The sequence below is a fragment of the Bufo bufo genome, chromosome 9, assembly GCF_905171765.1.
Source record: "Bufo bufo chromosome 9, aBufBuf1.1, whole genome shotgun sequence".
In the NCBI taxonomy this organism is placed as follows: Eukaryota; Metazoa; Chordata; class Amphibia; order Anura; family Bufonidae; genus Bufo; species Bufo bufo.
This window is the reverse complement of record NC_053397.1, coordinates 217,639,049-217,660,387: the sequence shown is the minus strand read 5'-3', so window position 1 is coordinate 217,660,387 and position 21,339 is coordinate 217,639,049. Positions and strand designations below refer to the sequence as shown.

The 21,339-nt window shown below is 45.2% G+C and overlaps 1 protein-coding gene across 2 annotated transcripts in view; it reads right to left on the bottom strand.

Moving 5' to 3' along the window:
• Nucleotides 1-21,339, bottom strand: part of JAK1 (Janus kinase 1) — a 79,420-nt gene that overhangs the window by 32,486 nt on the left and 25,595 nt on the right. For both annotated transcript variants that reach the window (XM_040407527.1, XM_040407529.1), the window contains exons 3-4: nt 11,412-11,607; nt 11,192-11,315 (exon numbers count right to left, since the gene is read on the bottom strand). In XM_040407527.1, coding sequence (XP_040263461.1) covers nt 11,192-11,315; nt 11,412-11,577 — 290 coding nt within the window. In that variant the 5' untranslated portion in view covers nt 11,578-11,607. The remainder of the gene's footprint in view (nt 1-11,191; nt 11,316-11,411; nt 11,608-21,339) is intronic.

Genomic DNA, 21,339 nt, shown 5'->3' with positions numbered 1-21,339 from the left:
CCCCCCCCCCCCCCCCCCCCACAGATAGGGTGTATACCCCAGGAAAAGAACCTAGGCTCTGCGGGCATGGTATTACACTGCAGAGTGGCGATGTGTGATCATACAGCTGGCTCCGGATTAGTCATCTTCGTGTCTACCATGTACAGTCACAAGTCATAGGAAGCGGTAGCCGATTGGGATTAACCCATTATGTTATCGCTGGTTCCTTTTTTTTTTTATAATGACCTTCTATGACTGAGAAATAACAAGCTTCTGATGAACTCGGAAGACATGACTAATGACACGACTAACGTATGGTAACTGCACGTCCCTATGAAAATGAAGATCTTGATGAACTTCACAGCCTCATTGTACATCTCGGCCTTAACCAGAACATCATGTGCCGACCACACACTGTCCGGGGGAGCGGAGGCTTCCCGGAAGACATTAAAGTCACTTTTGCAGGAGTCTGCGTTGCCGTTTGAGCCAAATTTATCAAATGTCACACAATGTTTTAATAAATTTGGAGCATCTTTAAGTCTGAGCAAGGGCTGTTCACACGGCGTTATTTGCTGGTAGAATTTTGGCGTGGACACTGTGCCAAAATTCCATCTGTGGCCACGTGGTGTCTGCCTCCCATTGTTTTCAATGGTAGGTAGCACTGAAGATCGCAGATCGGTGGTTAAAAGTCGTGACAGCAGCACTTTCCTGGCGGACAGCCACCACTTGAAGCCGTGGCTTATTTAATAGAGCTAAGCCATGAACGGGCCCGCAGACTCTAAAGAGAACAACTGCAGAGGAAATCCGCAATGTAAACTGGCCCTAAAGGTGGATTTACACTGCCCGATATTCAGGCAGATTATGAGGAATGAACGTTCCAATGAACACTCGTTCCCGACAATCTGCCTGTCTGAATGTAGCGCCGATCAGCCGATGAATGAGCGAAATGCTTGTTCATTGGGTGATCCTATCATTTGTGCAGGCATCCTGGGCAGCAGATCGTGCTGTGTAAACTGCAACCTGCCGCCCAGAGGCCATGATTCTGTATGGAGACGAGCAATAGAAGCAGCGATTTCTCGTCCTCATACAGTGAAGGCGATTGCTGCATGCTTTTTACGTATATACATAGATAGATAGGATATTTTATTTATATTTTTTATTTATATATTTTTTTACAGTGGAACTCTATGCCAATGTACGGTATCAGTCTGAGGCATCTGTTAACGGATAGATTTTTTTTGTATATGTTACAAGGATGGCAAAAACGTGAGGTGAATCCACCCTAATGCCCGCCCCGCCGTCCCCTCCTACACTGCCAATCTATATATATGTGTAATAACCCATGCACTGCCAGTCTATGTAAATGTAGTAACCCCGGCACTGCTACCCTATATAGTCTTGGTTTTTTTTCAGTTTAAAGGGGTTGTTCAAGTTATTTTTATTGATGACCTATCCTCAGGACAGGTCATCAATATCAGATCGGCGAGTGTCTGACACCTGGCACCCTAATATTGATAGGCTATCAATAAAAATAACTTGGACAACCCCTTTAATTAACAGAAATAAGAAAATCAAGAATCAAATCCAAAATTGTCGATAGGGTTGAAGAAAAAAAAATTCGAAAAATAATAATAATAATAATAATAAATAATAAAATCACCCAGCCCTACTTGAGATGCTACTCCACTTTTCAAAATTGGAGTATGGGTGCGTGATTACATATATTTTTTTTCAATGACTGTCACACGGCCGTTTTCAGAACCACGGCCATTTTGACTACTAAGGGCACTACAGAGGGGCATTTTTTATACTGGGGGCATTATATATACTGAAGCCACTGCAGGTGTTGGGGTTTTAAACAAAAGCCAATGAAATTCATCCGTTTTTAACTGCCGTTTTTGCAACATTTGTTAAATACGGATAGACGGCCACAAAATGGATGCACAAACTGATGCAACATGACTGTGAAAAACTGACAGTTTATCAGTTTTTTTACTGACTTTTTTCACTGTCATGTGAATGTGGTCTAAGTGGTGAAAAACACAACATTTTTATGCACGTTGGCCTACAAAAGTTGCAGAGCCCTGTTCTGAGAATTCTGGAATCCAGGGCTTGATGAATCTCCTCTATGTTTAGATCACTCTCTATACTCATCAGGCTTACATGCTATGTCCATCTTTGCAACAACATTTTTTTACTGTCCCATTAAATCTATTATCAAATTCAAGCAACGCTGCTAGATCGTAACTTTTTAAAAAAAATCTTTGTTTGTTCAGCTTCTGTGAAGACCATGCGTTGCTATGATAGCCTACAAACAAGCTCTGTGTGGTGTAATCCTGCACGCTCACGATTCCTTCCATTTGTCTCCCACTGTATAGCAAAGTACATTTAGTGGGTGATCTAGAAGTGCAGGTAGTTCAATAGAAGGGATGATGGACTGCAGGATCAGACTACAGTTTGTTTGTTGTCTGTTACCATGGAGACACAGTGTGCATTGGAGCTGTACATACAAAGAAATAGGAAACATTTGATTAAGATTATAAAGGGGTTTTAGGTATAATTTTATATGGATAAAAAATATTAGCAAAGGTGGTTATAACCTTTAATATTCCTGCACAAGACCGTACTGGTGAATCCATTCAGATGACGGATATATGTACAAGAACGCAGCTTACTGCGCCCAGACACAGCCAGGATATTACAACCTAGAGCTTGTTTGCTCTGCTCCATACGTTACAGCTGAATTAGGGACGGGATGAGGTTCCACGGTGCCAGAATCAGACCTCCTAGCCACACTGAAATACCTGAATCTTCAGATGTGGCAACCCAGCCAAGCCAAAGGAGGATCTCAAGCCGAGGAGTCACAAAGCTCTTGAGCTGGTAGAAGACTCAACTTGGTATACATGGCACGCTGTAAGATACCAGCTTGAGCCGCTTTTGGCTGTTCACTTGGATAATGCAATGTGGCGACAAATCACCCAAATCCAAACGGTTTATGGCTGCAATATTCCTGAGGGGCACAGACGGGCACATTTATTCATCGATTAACCAAAAAAATTCTATAAATTCCCAGGAAACTCTGAAGAACTCTTCAGTCTGGAGCTTGATGGTCAGAAATTCCTGCTAATGTGAAATAAGCCAAAAACAAAGGTAAAGCTGAGTGGTTAGCAGCAGCGGGATCTGGCATTAATTTACATTGAAGTGTATTAGTGCATTAGTGCCGGAGTCGGCATTAAGTGTTCCGGCAAAACAGATCCGTCTTTCCGGTCTGCGCATTCGCAGACCTTTAAAAATCCCCAAAAAATGTATACCGGATCCGTTTTCCCAGATGACACCGGAGAGATGGATCCGGTATTTCAATGCATTTGTCAGACGGATCCGCATCCGGATCCGTCTGACAAATGCCATCAGTTTGCGTCCAGATTACCGGAACCGCCTGCCGGAATTCTCTGCCGCAAGTGAGAAAGTACTCTAACATATATTAGCACAAAGATGTGATTAACATATAGTTACCACATTATAGGCAACACGTTACTAAGTATAAACACAGACTGCTCGCTACTATGTATAATAGTGAAACTTACAGCATATATACAAAGGAAACAATCGCAACAACAGTTGATACAAGTGAAGAAAAATAAAGAGAGGATCTTTCTGTTTATGTTTACACTATTTACAAATACTGGAGACTTCTGGCTGTGAAAGTAAGTTTGCCCTGTTATGGAAAGAAAAACTGCTTTTGTATACAGGAGAGGTCGGTCGTTAGGCAAGGAGTTGGTGCAGGTGGATACTAGTGATAAGCGAAGCGAGCTTCGGATGTTACATGTGAAGATTCGTCTCCGTACAGTGTTAGAATGTATGGGCCCTGATGAGCTGAAGTTAGTTATTTGCGAAGTCGCGCGTGACTTCGTTGAATAACTTCGGTAGTTGATATTTAAAGTGGAAAACCACTTTGAACCAAACTCAGCTACGGTTCCGAGGTACCAGTCGGAACCAAAGCCAGGTAAAGTTTTTTATAGAGCCGCTCATTATGGACACAGCAATAACTAATGTCTATTAATTTTTTTTAAAGTTTTTTTTTATTATTGAAAATCGCACATTTTTTTTTTTACTGTAAACTATAATTTTTTAAAACACTTTTTTTTTACTTTTTATTTTTGTCCCAGTACAGGGACTTCAACATTTCAAGGTCTGATCCCTCTTTCGATGTAGTACAATACAGGCTTTGCCTGGGGGCTGGGTCTTAAAGGCTTCAATACATGGCAGACCCTGAGGCCTTAGAGTTGCCGAGGGTTGCCAGGTCAGCTATCGGCCCCCTGTCACTGCAGCACTGTGGGCCCCTCCCTCTGCGATCCTCTTATGAGGCGCTGTCAGCGCTAAGGTCGGTGGATACAGCAGAGGCCCGGCCCCTGCATTGATCGGATAGAAACAGCTCCGGTGCCCGCCCAATCAACATGCCATACTATTATGTCAAAATGCGCCAAGTCACTTGCCGCTGTGACATAACAGTACGTCACATGTCGCCCAGGGGTTAAAGGTGACACAGCTGTGCATCCGATGAAGGGGAACAACATCCCTATCACAGGATTTTTTTTGTAACACACCTGGAGTAATTTAATTGTTGAAATCCCCTTGTGGAAAGTGCTACATTGGGCAAACGTCTAGATCTGTCAAAATGCGGATTAATGAGCACAGGTCGAGCATTAGAAAAGCCTTGACAAATTAGGGGTTAAATAAATGTGACACTAAACATATTGATAAAAAAAAAATCTATCGGAATAAAAGGAGTGGCTAAACATTTCAGTGAGATGAAGCATAAGGTTTTTGACCTACGCTGGATGATACTGGAGTAAGTAACTAGTGTGAACAGGGACCAACTAGAGAAAAGACATTTGCAAAGAGAGCTTCTTTGGATCTTCTCCCTAGATACGGTCAGCCCTAAGGGGTTAAATAAGAACTACAATTTTAATGTATTCCTTTGAAATATTCACACTTTATGCTACATTTATGTTTAATTTAAACCTTTGTATATATGCTGTATGTTTCACTATGATACATAGTAGCGAGCAGTCTGCTTATACTCAGGAACGTGTCTACTTCGGATGCCTATAATATGGTAAATATATGTTAATCACATCTTTGTGCTAATAATTGTGTATTAAAGGGCTATTTATTCACACTGAGAAGCACACTGAACGTGCCTGAAGAAGGGGCCACAACCCCAAAACAACGCAGTAGCACAGTGATGTGCTTTTGTCTGCCTCCGTAAACTGGACTTTAGTATGTTTTGACTAAAACATTAATATATTTATGTGTGTGGAATAAAGAAGACTAATTTAATAATCTTCAGTGTGCTCTGCTAGTGACTGGCAAAATTACAAGTCCTACTATGCACTCACGGCCACAGGTTGTCGGCACATCCTGGAAGATGTAGTTTTGCAACAGCTGGAGAGCCGCCTGTTGGGGAACACCGCTGCAGAGACCAGAGGACTGAACTAGTGTAAAGCTACAACTCCTCCCTGGTTGTCAGAAGAGGCTGAATAATGTAACTTCACAAATGCTGGACGCAAAGATTTGCAGACCACTGGTATAGACCAAAGCAGGAATCTGACAGGTAAATGGCATCCGCTGAATATCAAACATGACAAAGGTGAAGAAAACGGGACCACGAGCTGCAAGATTGTGCAAGATACGGTCCCGGTGCTATTGCATTATTAACATAACCTTAAAATGTGCATTACTGGGGAGTTTTCAGGTGCTCGTCAGTGCTGGTTCATTTATGTCGCTGAAGGTGTATCTTGTGTACAAGCTCTTCATCGTAACATGTGCACCACACCACAGGGTGTGCGTGCTGCACGAAACCGCTGAGGTCAGATATAATCTCACACAAGATGAGGAAGGAAGGCAGACACCAGCCCCTGTGAGCCTTTAAGAAAGGTCTTAAGAAAACAAAACCAAATAGGCCTGCGAGTCCAAAACACGACCACCGGCCTGTGAATCTAGTGCACCAAATCCTGCGAACAAAGGCGAGAGCGTCCAAGATATAGGAGATGCAACCTGCCAAACACACACATACATATAAAATATATACACATCAGCCAGACATTTAAAACCACCTACCTAAAGCGGTTTAGGTCCCCTCACGCGCTGACCCATTGAGGCCTGGACTCTACAAGACCTCTGAGGCAGATCCTGTTGTAGGTTACTCGGTGCGGCCTCCTTGGATCGGACTCGTTTTCCAGATGACGATCAGATCGAGATCTGGGAATCTGGAGACAAGTCACCACCTTCATCTCTCTGTCATGTTCCTCATTCCTGTGCAGTTTCTGCAGTGAGGAGGCCGGGGCATTATCCTGCTGAAGGGGGGTACTTGTCTGTACAATGGTTAGGTAGGTGGCACATGTTGCCAGGACACAAGGTTTCCAGCAGGCTTGTCTGCCTACCATGGCACACCTGGTGCCATCTCTTCCCCAAGTAAGTGACGCACACGCACCCGGCCGTCCATAGGATGTAAAATGTGATACATCAGACCAAGCTGTCTTCTTCCATTGCTCCATGTTCCGCTTGCTCATGTGCCCACATTGTAGGCCACTTTGGCAGCAGACAGGGGTCAGCATGGGCTCTCTGACCGGCAGCTAAACACACAGCGAGCTGCGGTGCCTTGTGTGTCCGGACACCTTTCTGTCATTACCAGCAGGAGCTCTTCTGTTGGGATCGGACCAGATGGACTAGCCTTCAGAGCCCACAACCCTATCCCCATTCAGTGACTGACCTGCTGTGGACCACTATGGTAGGCACTAACCCCTACATACCAGGAACACCCCACAAGACCGGCCATTTTGGAGATGTTCTGATCCATTCATCTAGCTGGAGGCTAACCTCCAGCACTCCAGTGGTGAAACTATGACTCCCAGCATGCGCCATTCATTTCTATGGAGTCTATCTGAGAACAGCTAATAAAATGTACATCTTGGGAGTCATAGTTTTACCACAGCTGGAGTGCTGGAGGCTAGCCATCACAGATCTAGCATCACAAGTTGACCCTTGTCACTCAGATCTTGAAACTTGCCTGTTTTTCCCACATCACCTTCAAGAACTAACTGCTGCTTAATACAAACCCTGACAGGCGCCATTGTCACCAGACAGTCAAAAGGTATTCACTGCACCTTTCCCTGGTTTTAACCCCTTGCTATCAAACTATTTTAATTTTGTTCCCTTCCATTTTTTCCTCCCTGCTTGAGTCTGCTTTGGCGTACTCTATGCCACATTTATCAAATGATGCATGTCGTTTGATAAATGTCTCTCATCCTTAAGCCTAAAGGCCCCTTTACAAAGGCTAATTTTGCAGGCACTTTCCTCCCGACAATCGCCTGCTCGTCAGTGAAGGAGACCGCTGTATTTAATTGTAGTCGTCTCCTCCACAGTATAGGAAGCAGTGATCGCTAATGCCATTGCTCGTCCCCTTACAGACCCGTTGTTTGCCGGCAGCATAGGCTCTTTACACAGCATGAATGATGCGATTACCTGACGAACCATCGTCTCGCTCATTCATCAATTAATCGGCACACCTTTACACTGCCAGATAATGGCTATCGAGTGTTCCTATGAACGCTCGTTAGCGATTATCTGGCAGATTCACTGCCCTTTTTTGTCTACAAAAGCTACTACACCCTCCTACTGGAGTGAGACTGTGACATTATAAAAAAGTCTCAGCGAGAAATATGGAGCAAAACTCATTAACATAGCGAACCACGGCCACTTTCCCACTCATGTTTTAAAACTCGAGTGGGGTAAAAAAAAAAAAGGCGCTCAATTTTTGCACGTGAGCCCGAAAAAATTGCAAAAGCCCCATTGCAAATATCTGAAGACAGAATTCTGGAGATAAGGCGTGATAAATCAGGGTCCATGTGTATTCAAGGTGATATATTGTGCGAGTTTCTGCAAGGTATAATTAACCCCGTGGTGGTTTCACCCTCAGCAACAGGAGGTTGGAAACTAAAATAGGTCTTCAGTAATCATCACAGAATGCAGGTAGAGGGCGAAGCGCATTTCTATCTGTAATCCTTGCACTGCTTTCATACACCTCCCTTATCTCTCATATAACAGATACGATCGGTGAGCTGTCTGTACAGAGGGCAAACAGACAGGTAACTCACCAGGTGCTCCACAGACAGTGAAGAAACCTGTACAGGTGCCAAGCGTTGGCTCATGTCCCTACAATGAGATGTGTGACAAACAAACATCTATGGTTGGAAAACTCTGGAGGCAGATTTCCTCATTACATCTTCCTCCCACCAGCAATGTTAGGGGTGATATTAGAGGAACACAATCTCAAGAACTGGTGCTGCTGTTCTAATACAGTGCTGGGTTGGGGGAAGACATTCAGGGGCCTGGTGCTCATTACCAAGCAAGCATCTTCCTTCTAGGCATCATTCCCAGAATCTCATGTAAATTTACAATCTCTCGCTTTTCACTTGTGTTTTTCCGTATTGAAATAAAAGGAATATCTGTTACTCTTCTTTCTGCCTGAAGAACAAGTCAGACACACAAACCAGTCAGGTCAATGCAATCAACACCCACAAAGTACAGAAGTCACCCCCCCATCCCAAATGTCCTTAACAAGACGTTAAAATTCAGGTGCTGACGTTTTGCTTTATTCCACCCATGCAGAGCGCTAGAAATCACATCTGTATTAGTCACTGTGGGAGGGGGGGGACATACCTCGACAGGGGGAGAGGTGAGGACATATCTATAGCATATCAACACAGGGAGCGGCTGAGAAGTTTATTTCCTAAAAAACTGAACCATTTCGTGGAACAGGCACATATCTGTTAGTAGCTTTCACTTCACCTTTCCTTGCCTGCAGGCTCTTTGTAAATGTTCACTATCAGAAGGGGAGGAGGGGGATGCAGCTGGAGTTTCTGTCTCTCTCGTCATCTATTAGGCTAGGTCTACATGACGACATGTGTCGCGCGACACATAGGGCACAACTACACTGCATGTGTCGCGCTACAAGTTTTATAATCATAGTCTATGGGGTCGCAGCGTGACCCCATAGACTATCATTATAGTCTATGGTGTCGCAGCACGACCCCATAGACTATCATTATAAAAATTGTCGCGCGACATTGGTGCGACAAATGTCGTTGTGTAACATTTATGCGGTTAACGTGAAGGGACAGCATCTGATTGGCTCTGATGACTTGCATCAAACCAGGAAGGGCCCGCCTACTCTTCAGGCAAGGAGAGCGAAATTAGGAATTGCCATAAGGCAGAAGGATGCAGATTACCACAGACTGTGATTTATATTTTTGCAATGAAAGGGACACTTTAAAGCACCACGAGACACTCATTACTAAGTCATCAATATCAGATCGGCGGGGGGTCAGACAGCCGTCACCCCTGCCGATCAGCTGTATGAAGAGAAGGCACGCCATATGTCAAAAGCAAGTAAGAAGAGAGACAGGAGACGGCACGCGCGCATCTTCTTTTCATACAGCTGATGGACAGGGGTGCCGGGTGTCAGACTCCCTCTGATCTGATATTGATGACCTATCCTGAGGATAGGATATCGATACTAAAGGCCTGGAAAACCCTTTTAAATGGGTGTATTTACATTCCACTATGTCAAGACTATGACACTTTAATTCTTTGTGTTGCAACCGCTGTGACCCCAAAAGAAAGCACTTTGTCTTCTGTCCTCGATACTCCGCTTTTTCCAGGGGCTGCATCGACAACCATTATATTCAAGGGCCATCCATGTGGAAACTCCAGTTCTTCAAGGCCTCAAATCATTTTTAGGGGCTCAATTAACAACAGAAAGTAAACTCAAGCGTTCCCATGTAATATAGCATGAATTATCTTTCACGAAAACACAGCCTGGCTGCCCCAAGAAGCTGGATTTCCTCTACAGCGATTACTTTTTCTTGTGAATAGTCTGATTCAGGGAGGAGTCACAAGTTCCAGTAAGACGAGCGACATCACAGCCCAGAAACCTCAACTGCTGACGTTCGGTGAAATGATGACATCAGCTAACTGGGACAGGAGAAGGTCTGGCCTGGAGGAAAGGCTCACGGCACGGAATTCCTAGGGAGTTACTAAAAAGAAAGTTGGCTGTGTGCCGCCAAATATCTTCCACACAAATGTACCTTCAATATCTTCAGTTCTGACCTCAAAAAATTTGCAGTGTAATGCTGGTGGGAAAAATTTAGGAAAACCCCATTTACACATGGCACATTTTTCTGCTGCAGCTTTTCAAATCAGAAGCATGACTATTGCGTGATGGATTTGGCAAAGTGTTTGTAGAGCGAAATCTGCGGCAAACAGAAAACAGATGCAGATTTTGCCCACTGAGCTCACACTTGATAGCTCCATTATTGGTTTTCGAGAAAGTTGGGTGAAAACCAAAATAGGTTGTCGTCCAACAAGTCTGTGTTCACATTTTTTACAGTGAGTGGCTGCAGCGGTGATGCTCTGTATCTTGGCACATCACTGACACTGTGACGTGCAGGAATATGGAACGTTACTGCAGCAGCCAATCACTGTCCTCAGCAGTAGACCGCCAAGGACAGTGATTGGCTGCACTGGTCATGTGCCATATCCTGACACGTTACCACTGCTGTTTGTAACCCCAGAGTTGAATGGAGTGGCAGCCGACATGCGCATACAAAGGGGAACAAAGAACCACTCTTCTTGTGATCATCAGGGACCCCAGAGGTTGTATGCCCGCTGATCAGACACTTAAAGGGGTATTCTGGTTGTCTGAAGTTATCCACAGGAATTCCAGATATAGCCGAGCACTGAACTCCCATAGTAATTAACGGAGCGTCCACACACATGCGAAGCCAGCCGCTCTGTTAATTTCAGGGGGCTACAGGTGGTACAGAGCCCCTGTTCTCGTGATCAGTGGAGGTCCCACTGGTAGGATCCCCACTAATCTAATAGTTATCCCCTAGGTGATGACTTCAAATAACTGGAATACCCCATTAACCTCTTATCCTATGAATGGGGAATAACAGTTTTTCGTGGGAAAAAAACTTAAACTAAATGGAAATCATAGTAACTGCCGAGTAATGTGATGTGAGTGATGTCCAGGACCAAAATATGTTCTCAGGACTGGTGGGAATCCCAGGAGCCAAGACTTCATCACTTCATCTTTTCTGAGAAAATCTTTGTGCCCAGAAAGTGAATTATAAAATCCAGAGCCACTCACCTGATCCGGTAGTAAAGTTTCAGAGATGTACTGACATCTATCTTGAAGAGGTGATTTGGAGGCAACCAGAGTTCATCCTTCTCACTGTACAGCGCAAACAGGTTGTGGCACAATGGAGAGATATCTTAAAATGAGAAAAATAGAAAAATTATAAACCCTATAAAAATCGGAAAACACCATGCAATACACTGGAAACATAAAAGGGTTAATAAACACTTACTGCATTTTCGGGCGGCTTCGGTGAGCAGGTCCTCCGCCGTACACGTCCCTTCTGTAAACAGGATAGGCGACTTGTCTCCCAGGTAAAAATTTATTTCCACCCCTTTAGGAGGAGCGGCGTCTACTTCATACTTCCTAGCATTTCGGATTTTTGCGCAGAAAGCCATGGCTGTTGAACTTTACGATGCACTCAAACTCTAAAAAATAAAAAATAATGAAATTATGCAAAATCTATAAACTGTCAACACAAACTCTAGTGGAGATTTTGTAGCAGAAAGTGGATGAGTAACATTCCCTAGGATTGGGCCATGGTGACTTTTACCTTATATATATATTTTATGGGGGAGGTTGTTATTCACAGATTTTGGCCTCCAGATCAAAACCATGCTCACATATGATGAAGTTTTCTGCCATATGAGATGTGATAATGTTTTGCAGCAGGTCAGGGGCATAATATGAGGTTCTTCATGCCACACACGCCACCAAACAATGCATACATGTAACACACGCCACTAGAGAGGAGCGAATTTCATATTCTGAAATTCATTCACGCTTCGTTTGGTGGTAAAAGAAGAATTGCGTTATGGATTCCGTTACCACGGACCATAATGCAATTCTATGACGGAATGCATAACAGAATGCCTTAGAGGAATTCCGTTATTCATTCCGTCAAAATACACTGCTCAAAAAAATAAAGGGAACACTTAAACAACACAATGTAACTCCAAGTCAATCACACTTCTGTGAAATCAAACTGTCCACTTAGCAAGACACCCCCAATAAAGGAGTGGTTCTGCAGGTGGTGACCACAGACCACTTCTCAGTTCCTTTGCTTCCTGGCTGATGTTTTGGTCACTTTTGAATGCTGGCGGTGCTTTCACTCTAGTGGTAGCATGAGACGGAGTCTACAACCCACACAAGTGGCTCAGGTAGTGCAGCTTATCCAGGATGGCACATCAATGCGAGCTGTGGCAAGAAGGTTTGCAGTGTCTGTCAGCGTAGTGTCCAGAGCATGGAGGCGCTACCAGGAGACAGGCCAGTACATCAGGAGACGTGGAGGAGGCCGTAGGAGGGCAACAACCCAGAAGCAGGACCGCTACCTCCGCCTTTCTGCAAGGAGGAACAGGAGGAGCACTGCCAGAGCCCTGCAAAATGACCTCCAGCAGGCCACAAATGTGCATGTGTCTGCTCAAACGGTCAGAAACAGACTCCATGAGGGTGATATGAGGGCCCGACGTCCACAGGTGGGGGTTGTGCTTACAGCCCAACACCGTGCAGGACGTTTGGCATTTGCCAGAGAACACCAAGATTGGCAAATTCGCCACTGACGCCCTGTGCTCTTCACAGATGAAAGCAGGTTAACACTGAGCACATGTGACAGAGTCTGGAGACGCCGTGGAGAACGTTCTGCTGCCTGCAACATCCTCCAGCATGACCGGTTTGGCATTGGGTCAGTAATGGTGTGGGGTGGCATTTCTTTGGAGGGCCGCACAGCCCTCCATGTGCTCGCCAGAGGTAGCCTGACTGCAATTAGGTACCGAGATGAGATCCTCAGACCCCTTGTGAGACCATATGCTGGTGCGGTTGGCCCTGGGTTCCTCCTAATGCAAGACAATGCTAGACCTCATGTGGCTGGAGTGTGTCAGCAGTTCCTGCAAGCCGAAGGCATTAATGCTATGGACTGGCCCGCCCGTTCCCCAGACCTGAATCCAATTGAGCACATCTGGGACATCATGTCTCGCTCTATCCACCAACGTCACGTTGCACCACAGACTATCCAGGAGTGGACAGATGCTTTAGTCCAGGTCTGGGAGGAGATCCCTCAGGAGACCGTCCGCCACCTCATCAGGAGCATGCACAGGCGTTGTAGGGAGGTCATACAGGCACGTGGAGGCCACACACACTACTGAGCCTCATTTTGACTTGTTTTAAGGACATTACATCAAAGTTGGATCAGCCTGTAGTGTGTTTTTACACTTTAATTTTGAGTGTGACTCCAAATCCAGACCTCCATGGGTTGAAAAATTTGATTTCCATTTTTTTATTTTTGTGTGATTTTGTTGTCAGCACATTCAACTATGTAAAGAACAAAGTATTTCAGAAGAATATTTAATAAATTCAGATCTAAGATGTGTTATTTTTTTGTTCCCTTTATTTTTTTGAGCAGTGTATAAGTCTATGGCCTGCAAAACGGATCCGTTATGCAGCCCATAGACTTCTATTATGACGGCATGAAAAACGGAATTCCTCTAAGGCCATTCCGTCATGGAATTGCGTTATGGTCCGTGGTAACGGAATCCATAACGCAATTCTGCTTTTGTATGCTGCAGAAGCGCACCGCCCTCACACAAGGAGATGCACAAATTATTAGTCCAGTTCAGTGAGAATCAAAAGCACATTCAACGTGTCACAGATAAATATGCAAACATAACAGAGCCATAAATATCCCATTACCGGTAACATCGATCATTCCTCAGGCCGTTTAAAGTGGCAGAACAGTGAAAGAGCCTCCGCGTCTGCCACAAAACATTTCAAGCATTTACATGGATGTCAATGCAAGCTTCAGTGCGGGTGCTTTACCTGTGACCACATCACGCTGCAGAGGACGCAGTGTATAGCGGGATTACACCACTATGCACTGCTGCTTTCTAATGCAGCAATGGGGGCTATGCCAGAGGCAGGGTACAGCCTCAATTGTGACTGTCTTAGGGTGCATTCACACAACTATATGCATTTTGTGGTTAGCAAAATGCAGATCCGCAAAAAATATGGATGACATCAGTGTTGCATCCATTTTTTTGTGGACCCATTGTAACAAAGCCTTTTCTTGTCTGCAAAACGGACAATCTTTTTTGCAGGGACGGAGAACAAACATACGGATGTGGACAGCACAGGGTATGCGGTCTACATTTTTTGCAGCCCCATTGAAGGGAATAGGTCCGTATTTGACACGCAGAAAATGCAGATTGTACAACAAATGCAGATGTAGACAACAAACATGGTCGTGTGAATGGGGCCCTATAGCCTGTATCTTATAGATAAAACACCTATTAATAGGAGGACTCGCGTAGCTGTCAACGTGGCATTTAAATCCACAACCAGCATTGCCTTATCAATATGTATGAACATGCCATCACTTTGTGACTGGGTACATTCACATGAACATAAGCTGTCCATGCTGCTGACAGCAAATGGCAGTCCGTAATGCTTGGGCACCGGCCATATGAATCCCGTATTGCAGCGCGGACCCATTCACTTGATGGTCAGCAATCGGCAATATACAGCAAAAGATAGGATCTTTTGTGGCTCAGAGGCATGGACCAAAAACCCCACAGAAGCGCTTCCAAGTGTTTACGATCAATGCCTCTGCTCAGCACCACGACTTATCTTGAGGATTGCGGAGCCATTCAAGTCCGCATCAGTGATACGGGATTCACGCGGCCGGTGACCGTATACTGCAGAACTGCTGTTTGTGGTCCGCAATATGGGCATGGACGGCCTACGGTCGTGTGAATGCACCCTAAAAAGAAAAAACAACAGAAATAAAGAACGTACAAGATATTAAAAGGTGTTACGCAGGTCACGGTCTTGCTTATACCGCAGGTTACAATTACCGAGGCACAATCTGGATGCTTCCATATGTGTGACCCTCAGAATTACTGCAATTACTGAAACGACCATTCTCCTCACAGAATAATATGGACGTTTCAGTATTACGCTGAAGATCCCCATCCTTAAAGAGGTTGGCCTGTGATAATTGTATGGTGGCTGGGGGTCTGACTGCTGGGATCCCCCACATATCAGGAGAACAAGGATCCCCCCTGAGTAGTATGCAGATGTGAGCACTGCTCCATTCACTTCTAGGGGACTGCAGGGTGCAGCGCTCCAGTCTCTCCAGCAGTCCCAGGTCACACCTGAGCACTACTGGTCCATTCCCACAAGGGACCCTTGTTCCCATGATAGGAGAGTTCCCAGTCCATAGGTTATAATACCCAATCCTGTGGTCACAACATAATCTGCATCACACGCACATGACACATGCATCATATAAGTAAACAGAGAAGTACGTTACGCCACAGCCCCGGAGGTCCCCTTTAATTCTGTGGGTACATCAGATTCAGAACACCCAAATCTAGTTCAGCCTAATTTCATGATGAGAAGGGCCGGACTGCTTCTTCTTTTAGAATTTCCTCCCCGTGTTTTGCAATCTCTCATGCACTTCTCAGGTAGATGTGTCACTGATGTGGTTATTTTCCTGTGACTAATCTTAAATCTTCTAAACTTTGAAGAGAATGCGGCTGCGGTGAAGAAGGCAGATTTTAAAGGCCACCAGTCACCGATCGCACTGAAGGCACTGTCCAGGGGGGATTTTTTTTTTTGCAAAATGCCTCAGGGGGATTAAATTTTTTAAAAAAGCCTATTGAGCTGAGGACATGCGCTGCTACATCGCCACTAGCACGTCCACAATATACATTCCCTATAGCTCCGAGTGCTTTTATTCAGTCAAAAACAATGATTTTATTATATATATGCAAATGAGGCTAGTAAGGAGCCCAAGTGGCTGTGGAGCCCAGCCACGCCCAATGTGAAGGAGTCCAGCCACGCCCACGGTGAAGGAGTCCAGCACCCCCCGCATCCTACGAATCTCCTCCTTGCTCCCCTGACGTCACAGAGTTGAAGCGCTGTAATCTCGCGCATGCGCAGTTCGTTTCCCGAGGCTGATGCCAGCACAGGGAAGGAACACTATGCCGGCACTCACATGCGACATACTCGCGCATGCGCGAGATTACAGCGCTTCAACTCTGTGATGTTGGAGCAAGGAGGAGATTCGGAGGGTGCTGGCGGTGCTGGGCTCCTGAAACGTTGGTAACAGCCCCTTGGGCTCCTTACTAGCCTCATTTGCATATATATATAAAATCTTTTTTTTTTACTGAATAAAAGCACTCAGAGCTATGGGGAATGTATATTGTGGACGTGCTAGTGGCGATCTAGCAGCGCATGTCCTCAGCTCAATAGGCTCAAACTAGCTGACAGAATCCCTTTAAAGGGATCCCGACTCTCGATCCTCCCAGATCCCCACCACTCCCATTCCAAGGCTGAGTGCTCCCTGCTTGCCTCTATGTCCTGGTCCCGTCTGCTCAGCCAATCACTGGAGGAGGCGGATCACTGCTTTGGCCGGTGATTGGCTGAGTGGCTGTCATTTCGTCTCCATGTGGGACCAGTGGCGACCTGGTAACCATCAGGACAAGAGCCACGGGGATCTGTGAGGGCGTTTACCGCTTATTAAATTGCTTTGATTTAAAAAAAATAATTGCCCCATGACACCCCCTTTAATAGTGATTAGGAGAATTATTTCTGTGGCAGTCAGTTATGGCTTCAGCCATTATATGGCCCTGGTGGCAAGGCCTTAGAGGAGGTAGATTTTCGTGGACGACGGCCACAGCGGCTGCTTACATTGCGATTTGCAGTATGCGCCAGGTAAGCTCCCTGTGCCCTTGTGTCCTCCATCAGGCCGTTATATATTGGTATACCTTTTTATGTTGTATGGTATATATATATTTTTTTGTTTTCATGAAAGCCTATGGGAGACAGATGCCCCTAAAGGTCTATATAGTTATAAATCTTAAAATATTCCTGACCTATAACTCCGATGGACACTGTGAAAGCAGCGAGTACGCTGGCCCAGATTTCCACAGTCCCTCACTGGTATATAGATCAGCACTGGGACATTTCACCTTGCTCTGTTCTACCACCCTGTCTGTGAAGGCCTCATATAAGGCCCTACTGACATTGCATCTGCAGTGTACATTTACGGTACGCCTCTCAGCACAAATTGACTCACAGGCCGCCATTTACCCGTGCAGTGTCCCACTCGGTGATGGTCGTGGGGTCCTGTATAATTTTGACTATTTGTAGTATGCATATTAATGTATTTCTGTGTCAACTGTAATTCCTTATAACAGGCTGTTTTATTTGAGCATGCCATTACAACTATTCACCCCTAGGTGGTGCTGGCACCACACATATACACTGCTCAAAAAAATAAAGGGAACACTTAAACAACACAATGTAACTCCAAGTCAATCACACTTCTGTGAAATCAAACTGTCCACTTAGGAAGCAACACTGAGTGACAATCAATTTCACATGCTGTTGTGAAAATGGGATAGACAACAGGTGGAAATTATAGGCAATTAGCAAGACACCCCCAATAAAGGAGTGGTTCGGCAGGTGGTGACCACAGACCACTTCTCAGTTCCTATGCTTTGGTCACTTTTGAATGCTGGCGGTGCTTTCACTCTAGTGGTAGCATGAGACGGAGTCTACAACCCACACAAGTGGCTCAGGTAGTGCAGCTTATCCAGGATGGCACATCAATGCGATCTGTGGCAAGAAGGTTTGCTGTGTCTGTCAGCGTAGTGTCCAGAGCATGGAGGCGCTACCAGGAGACAGGCCAGTACATCAGGAGACGTGGAGGAGGCCGTAGGAGGGCAACAACCCAGCAGCAGGACCGCTACCTCCGCCTTTGTGCAAGGAGGAACAGGAGGAGCACTGCCAGAGCCCTGCAAAATGACCTCCAGCAGGCCACAAATGTGCATGTGTCTGCTCAAACGGTCAGAAACAGACTCCATGAGGGTGATATGAGGGCCCGACGTCCACAGGTGGGGGTTGTGCTTACAGCCCAACACCGTGCAGGACGTTTGGCATTTGCCAGAGAACACCAAGATTGGCAAATTCGCCACTGGTGCCCTGTGCTCTTCACAGATGAAAGCAGGTTCACACTGAGCACATGTGACAGATGTACAGAGTCTGGAGACGCCGTGGAGAACATTCTGCTGCCTGCAACATCCTCCAGCATGACCGGTTTGGCATTGGGTCAGTAATGGTGTGGGGTGGCATTTCTTTGGAGGGCCGCACAGCCCTCCATGTGCTCGCCAGAGGTAGCCTGACTGCCATTAGGTACCGAGATGAGATCCTCAGACCCCTTGTGAGACCATATGCTGGTGCGGTTGGCCCTGGGTTCCTCCTAATGCAAGACAATGCTAGACCTCATGTGGCTGAAGTGTGTCAGCAGTTCCTGCAAGACGAAGGCATTGATGCTATGGACTGGCCCGCCCGTTCCCCAGACCTGAATCCAATTGAGCACATCTGGGACATCATGTCTCGTTCTCTATCCACCAACGTGACGTTGCACCACAGACTGTCCAGGAGTTGGCAGATGCTTTAGTCCAGGTCTGGGAGGAGATCCCTCAGGAGACCGTCCGCCACCTCATCAGGAGCATGCACAGGCGTTGTAGGGAGGTCATACAGGCACGTGGAGGCCACACACACTACTGAGCCTCATTTTGACTTGTTTTAAGGACATTACATCAAAGTTGGATCAGCCTGTAGTGTGTTTTTCCACTTTAATTTTGAGTGTGACTCCAAATCCAGACCTCCATGGGTTAAAAAATTTGATTTCCATTTTTTTATTTTTGTGTGATTTTGTTGTCAGCACATTCAACTATGTAAAGAACAAAGTATTTCAGAAGAATATTTAATTAATTCATATCTAGGATGTGTTATTTTTATGTTCCCTTTATTTTTTTGAGCAGTATATATATATATATATATATATATATATATATATATATATACATATACATGCATACATACAGTGGGGGAAATAATTATTTGACCCCTCACTGATTTTGTAAGTTTGTCCAATGACAAAGAAATGAAAAGTCTCAGAACAGTATCATTTCAATGGTAGGTTTATTGTAACAGTGGCAGATAGCACATCAAAAGGAAAATCGAAAAAATAACTTTAAATAAAAGATAGCAACTGATTTGCATTTCATTGAGTGAAATAAGTATTTGAACCCCTACCAACCATTAAGAGTTCTGGCTCCCACAGAGTGGTTAGACACTTCTACTCAATTAGTCACCCTCATTAAGGACACCTGTCTTAACTAGTCACCTGTATAAAAGACACCTGTCCACAGAATCAATCAATCAAGCAGACTCCAAACTCTCCAACATGGGAAAGACCAAAGAGCTGTCCAAGGATGTCAGAGACAAAATTGTAGACCTGCACAAGGCTGGAATGGGCTACAAAACCATTAGCAAGAAGCTGGGAGAGAAGGTGACAACTGTTGGTGCGATTGTTCGAAAATGGAAGGAGCACAAAATGAACATCAATCGACCTCGCTCTGGGGCTCCACGCAAGATCTCACCTCGTGGGGTGTCAATGGTTCTGAGAAAGGTGAAAAAGCATCCTAGAACTACACGGGAGGAGTTAGTTAATGACCTCAAATTAGCAGGGACCACAGTCACCAAGAAAACCATTGGAAACACATTACACCGCAATGGATTAAAATCCTGCAGGGCTCGCAAGGTCCCCCTGCTCAGGAAGGCACATGTGCAGGCCCGTCTGAAGTTTGCCAATGAACACCTGAATGATTCAGAGAGTGACTGGGAGAAGGTGCTGTGGTCTGATGAGACCAAAATAGAGCTCTTTGGCATTAACTCAACTCGCTGTGTTTGGAGGAAGAAAAATGCTGCCTATGACCCCCAAAACACCGTCCCCACCGTCAAGCATGGGGGTGGAAACATTTTGCTTTGGGAATGTTTTTCTGCTAAGGGCACAGGACAACTTATTCGCATAAACGGGAAAATGGACGGAGCCATGTATCGTGAAATCCTGAGCGACAACCTCCTTCCCTCTGCCAGGAAACTGAAAATGGGTCGTGGATGGGTGTTCCAGCACGACAATGACCCAAAACATACAGCAAAGGCAACAAAGGAGTGGCTCAAGAAGAAGCACATTAAGGTCATGGAGTGGCCTAGTCAGTCTCCGGACCTTAATCCAATCGAAAACCTATGGAGGGAGCTCAAGCTCAGAGTTGCACAGAGACAGCCTCGAAACCTTAGGGATTTAGAGATGATCTGCAAAGAGGAGTGGACCAACATTCCTCCTAAAATGTGCGCAAACTTGGTCATCAATTACAAGAAACGTTTGACCTCTGTGCTTGCAAACAAGGGTTTTTCCACCAAGTATTAAGTCTTTTTTTGTTAGAGGGTTCAAATACTTATTTCACTCAATGAAATGCAAATCAGTTGCTATCTTTTATTTAAAGTTATTTTTTCGATTTTCCTTTTGATGTGCTATCTGCCACTGTTACAATAAACCTACCATTGAAATGATACTGTTCTGAGACTTTTCATTTCTTTGTCATTGGACAAACTTACAAAATCAGTGAGGGGTCAAATAATTATTTCCCCCACTGTACATATATATATTAGGGTGTGTTAGTTCTGTGTAGAAGGAAGGAAGTTAGCAGAGAGGTAGTGATGTGTGAGGAGCAGGAGAAGCAAAGTCCAATATGTAGCCGCTATCTTGGCCAGGCTGAGTGAGTGTGGAGAACATCCTTACAGCTACCTACCTAGCACAGACCAGAGTAAACTGCGGATATAGAGAAAGTCTAGTGGAGATAGAAGCAGCATTAGCTTATGGACTCCACAGGACTAGTGACCGGGAGAAGCCTAAAAGCAGCTGGACACAGCCGGACGACTAGGCACAAGGTTGTCCATTACCACAAACCTCTATGGACATTGTGGACCGGTGTTTCTGAAAGCAACCATTGCAAACAATGGAGCAGAGGATTCCTGCCTGCCGTTAGGGAGACCGCCCTGTGGGTTACCCAACACAAATAAGAGACATTATTATATCCAGTATCTGGCCGCTAGAGTGTGGACAAAGTGAGGGCGGTTAGAAAGGAACCCTCTGATACCAGCCAAAGGAAAATCTCAATGCACCTATTGTCCAGCCTGTTACTAGGATTGCAGCTACGCCAATCGTGTCTGCATCATATGGGTTGTCACCCTCGCCGTATAAATGTACTGCGCTAACTACCTCAAGGCAATTGATTAAAGGGCTTCTGTCACCC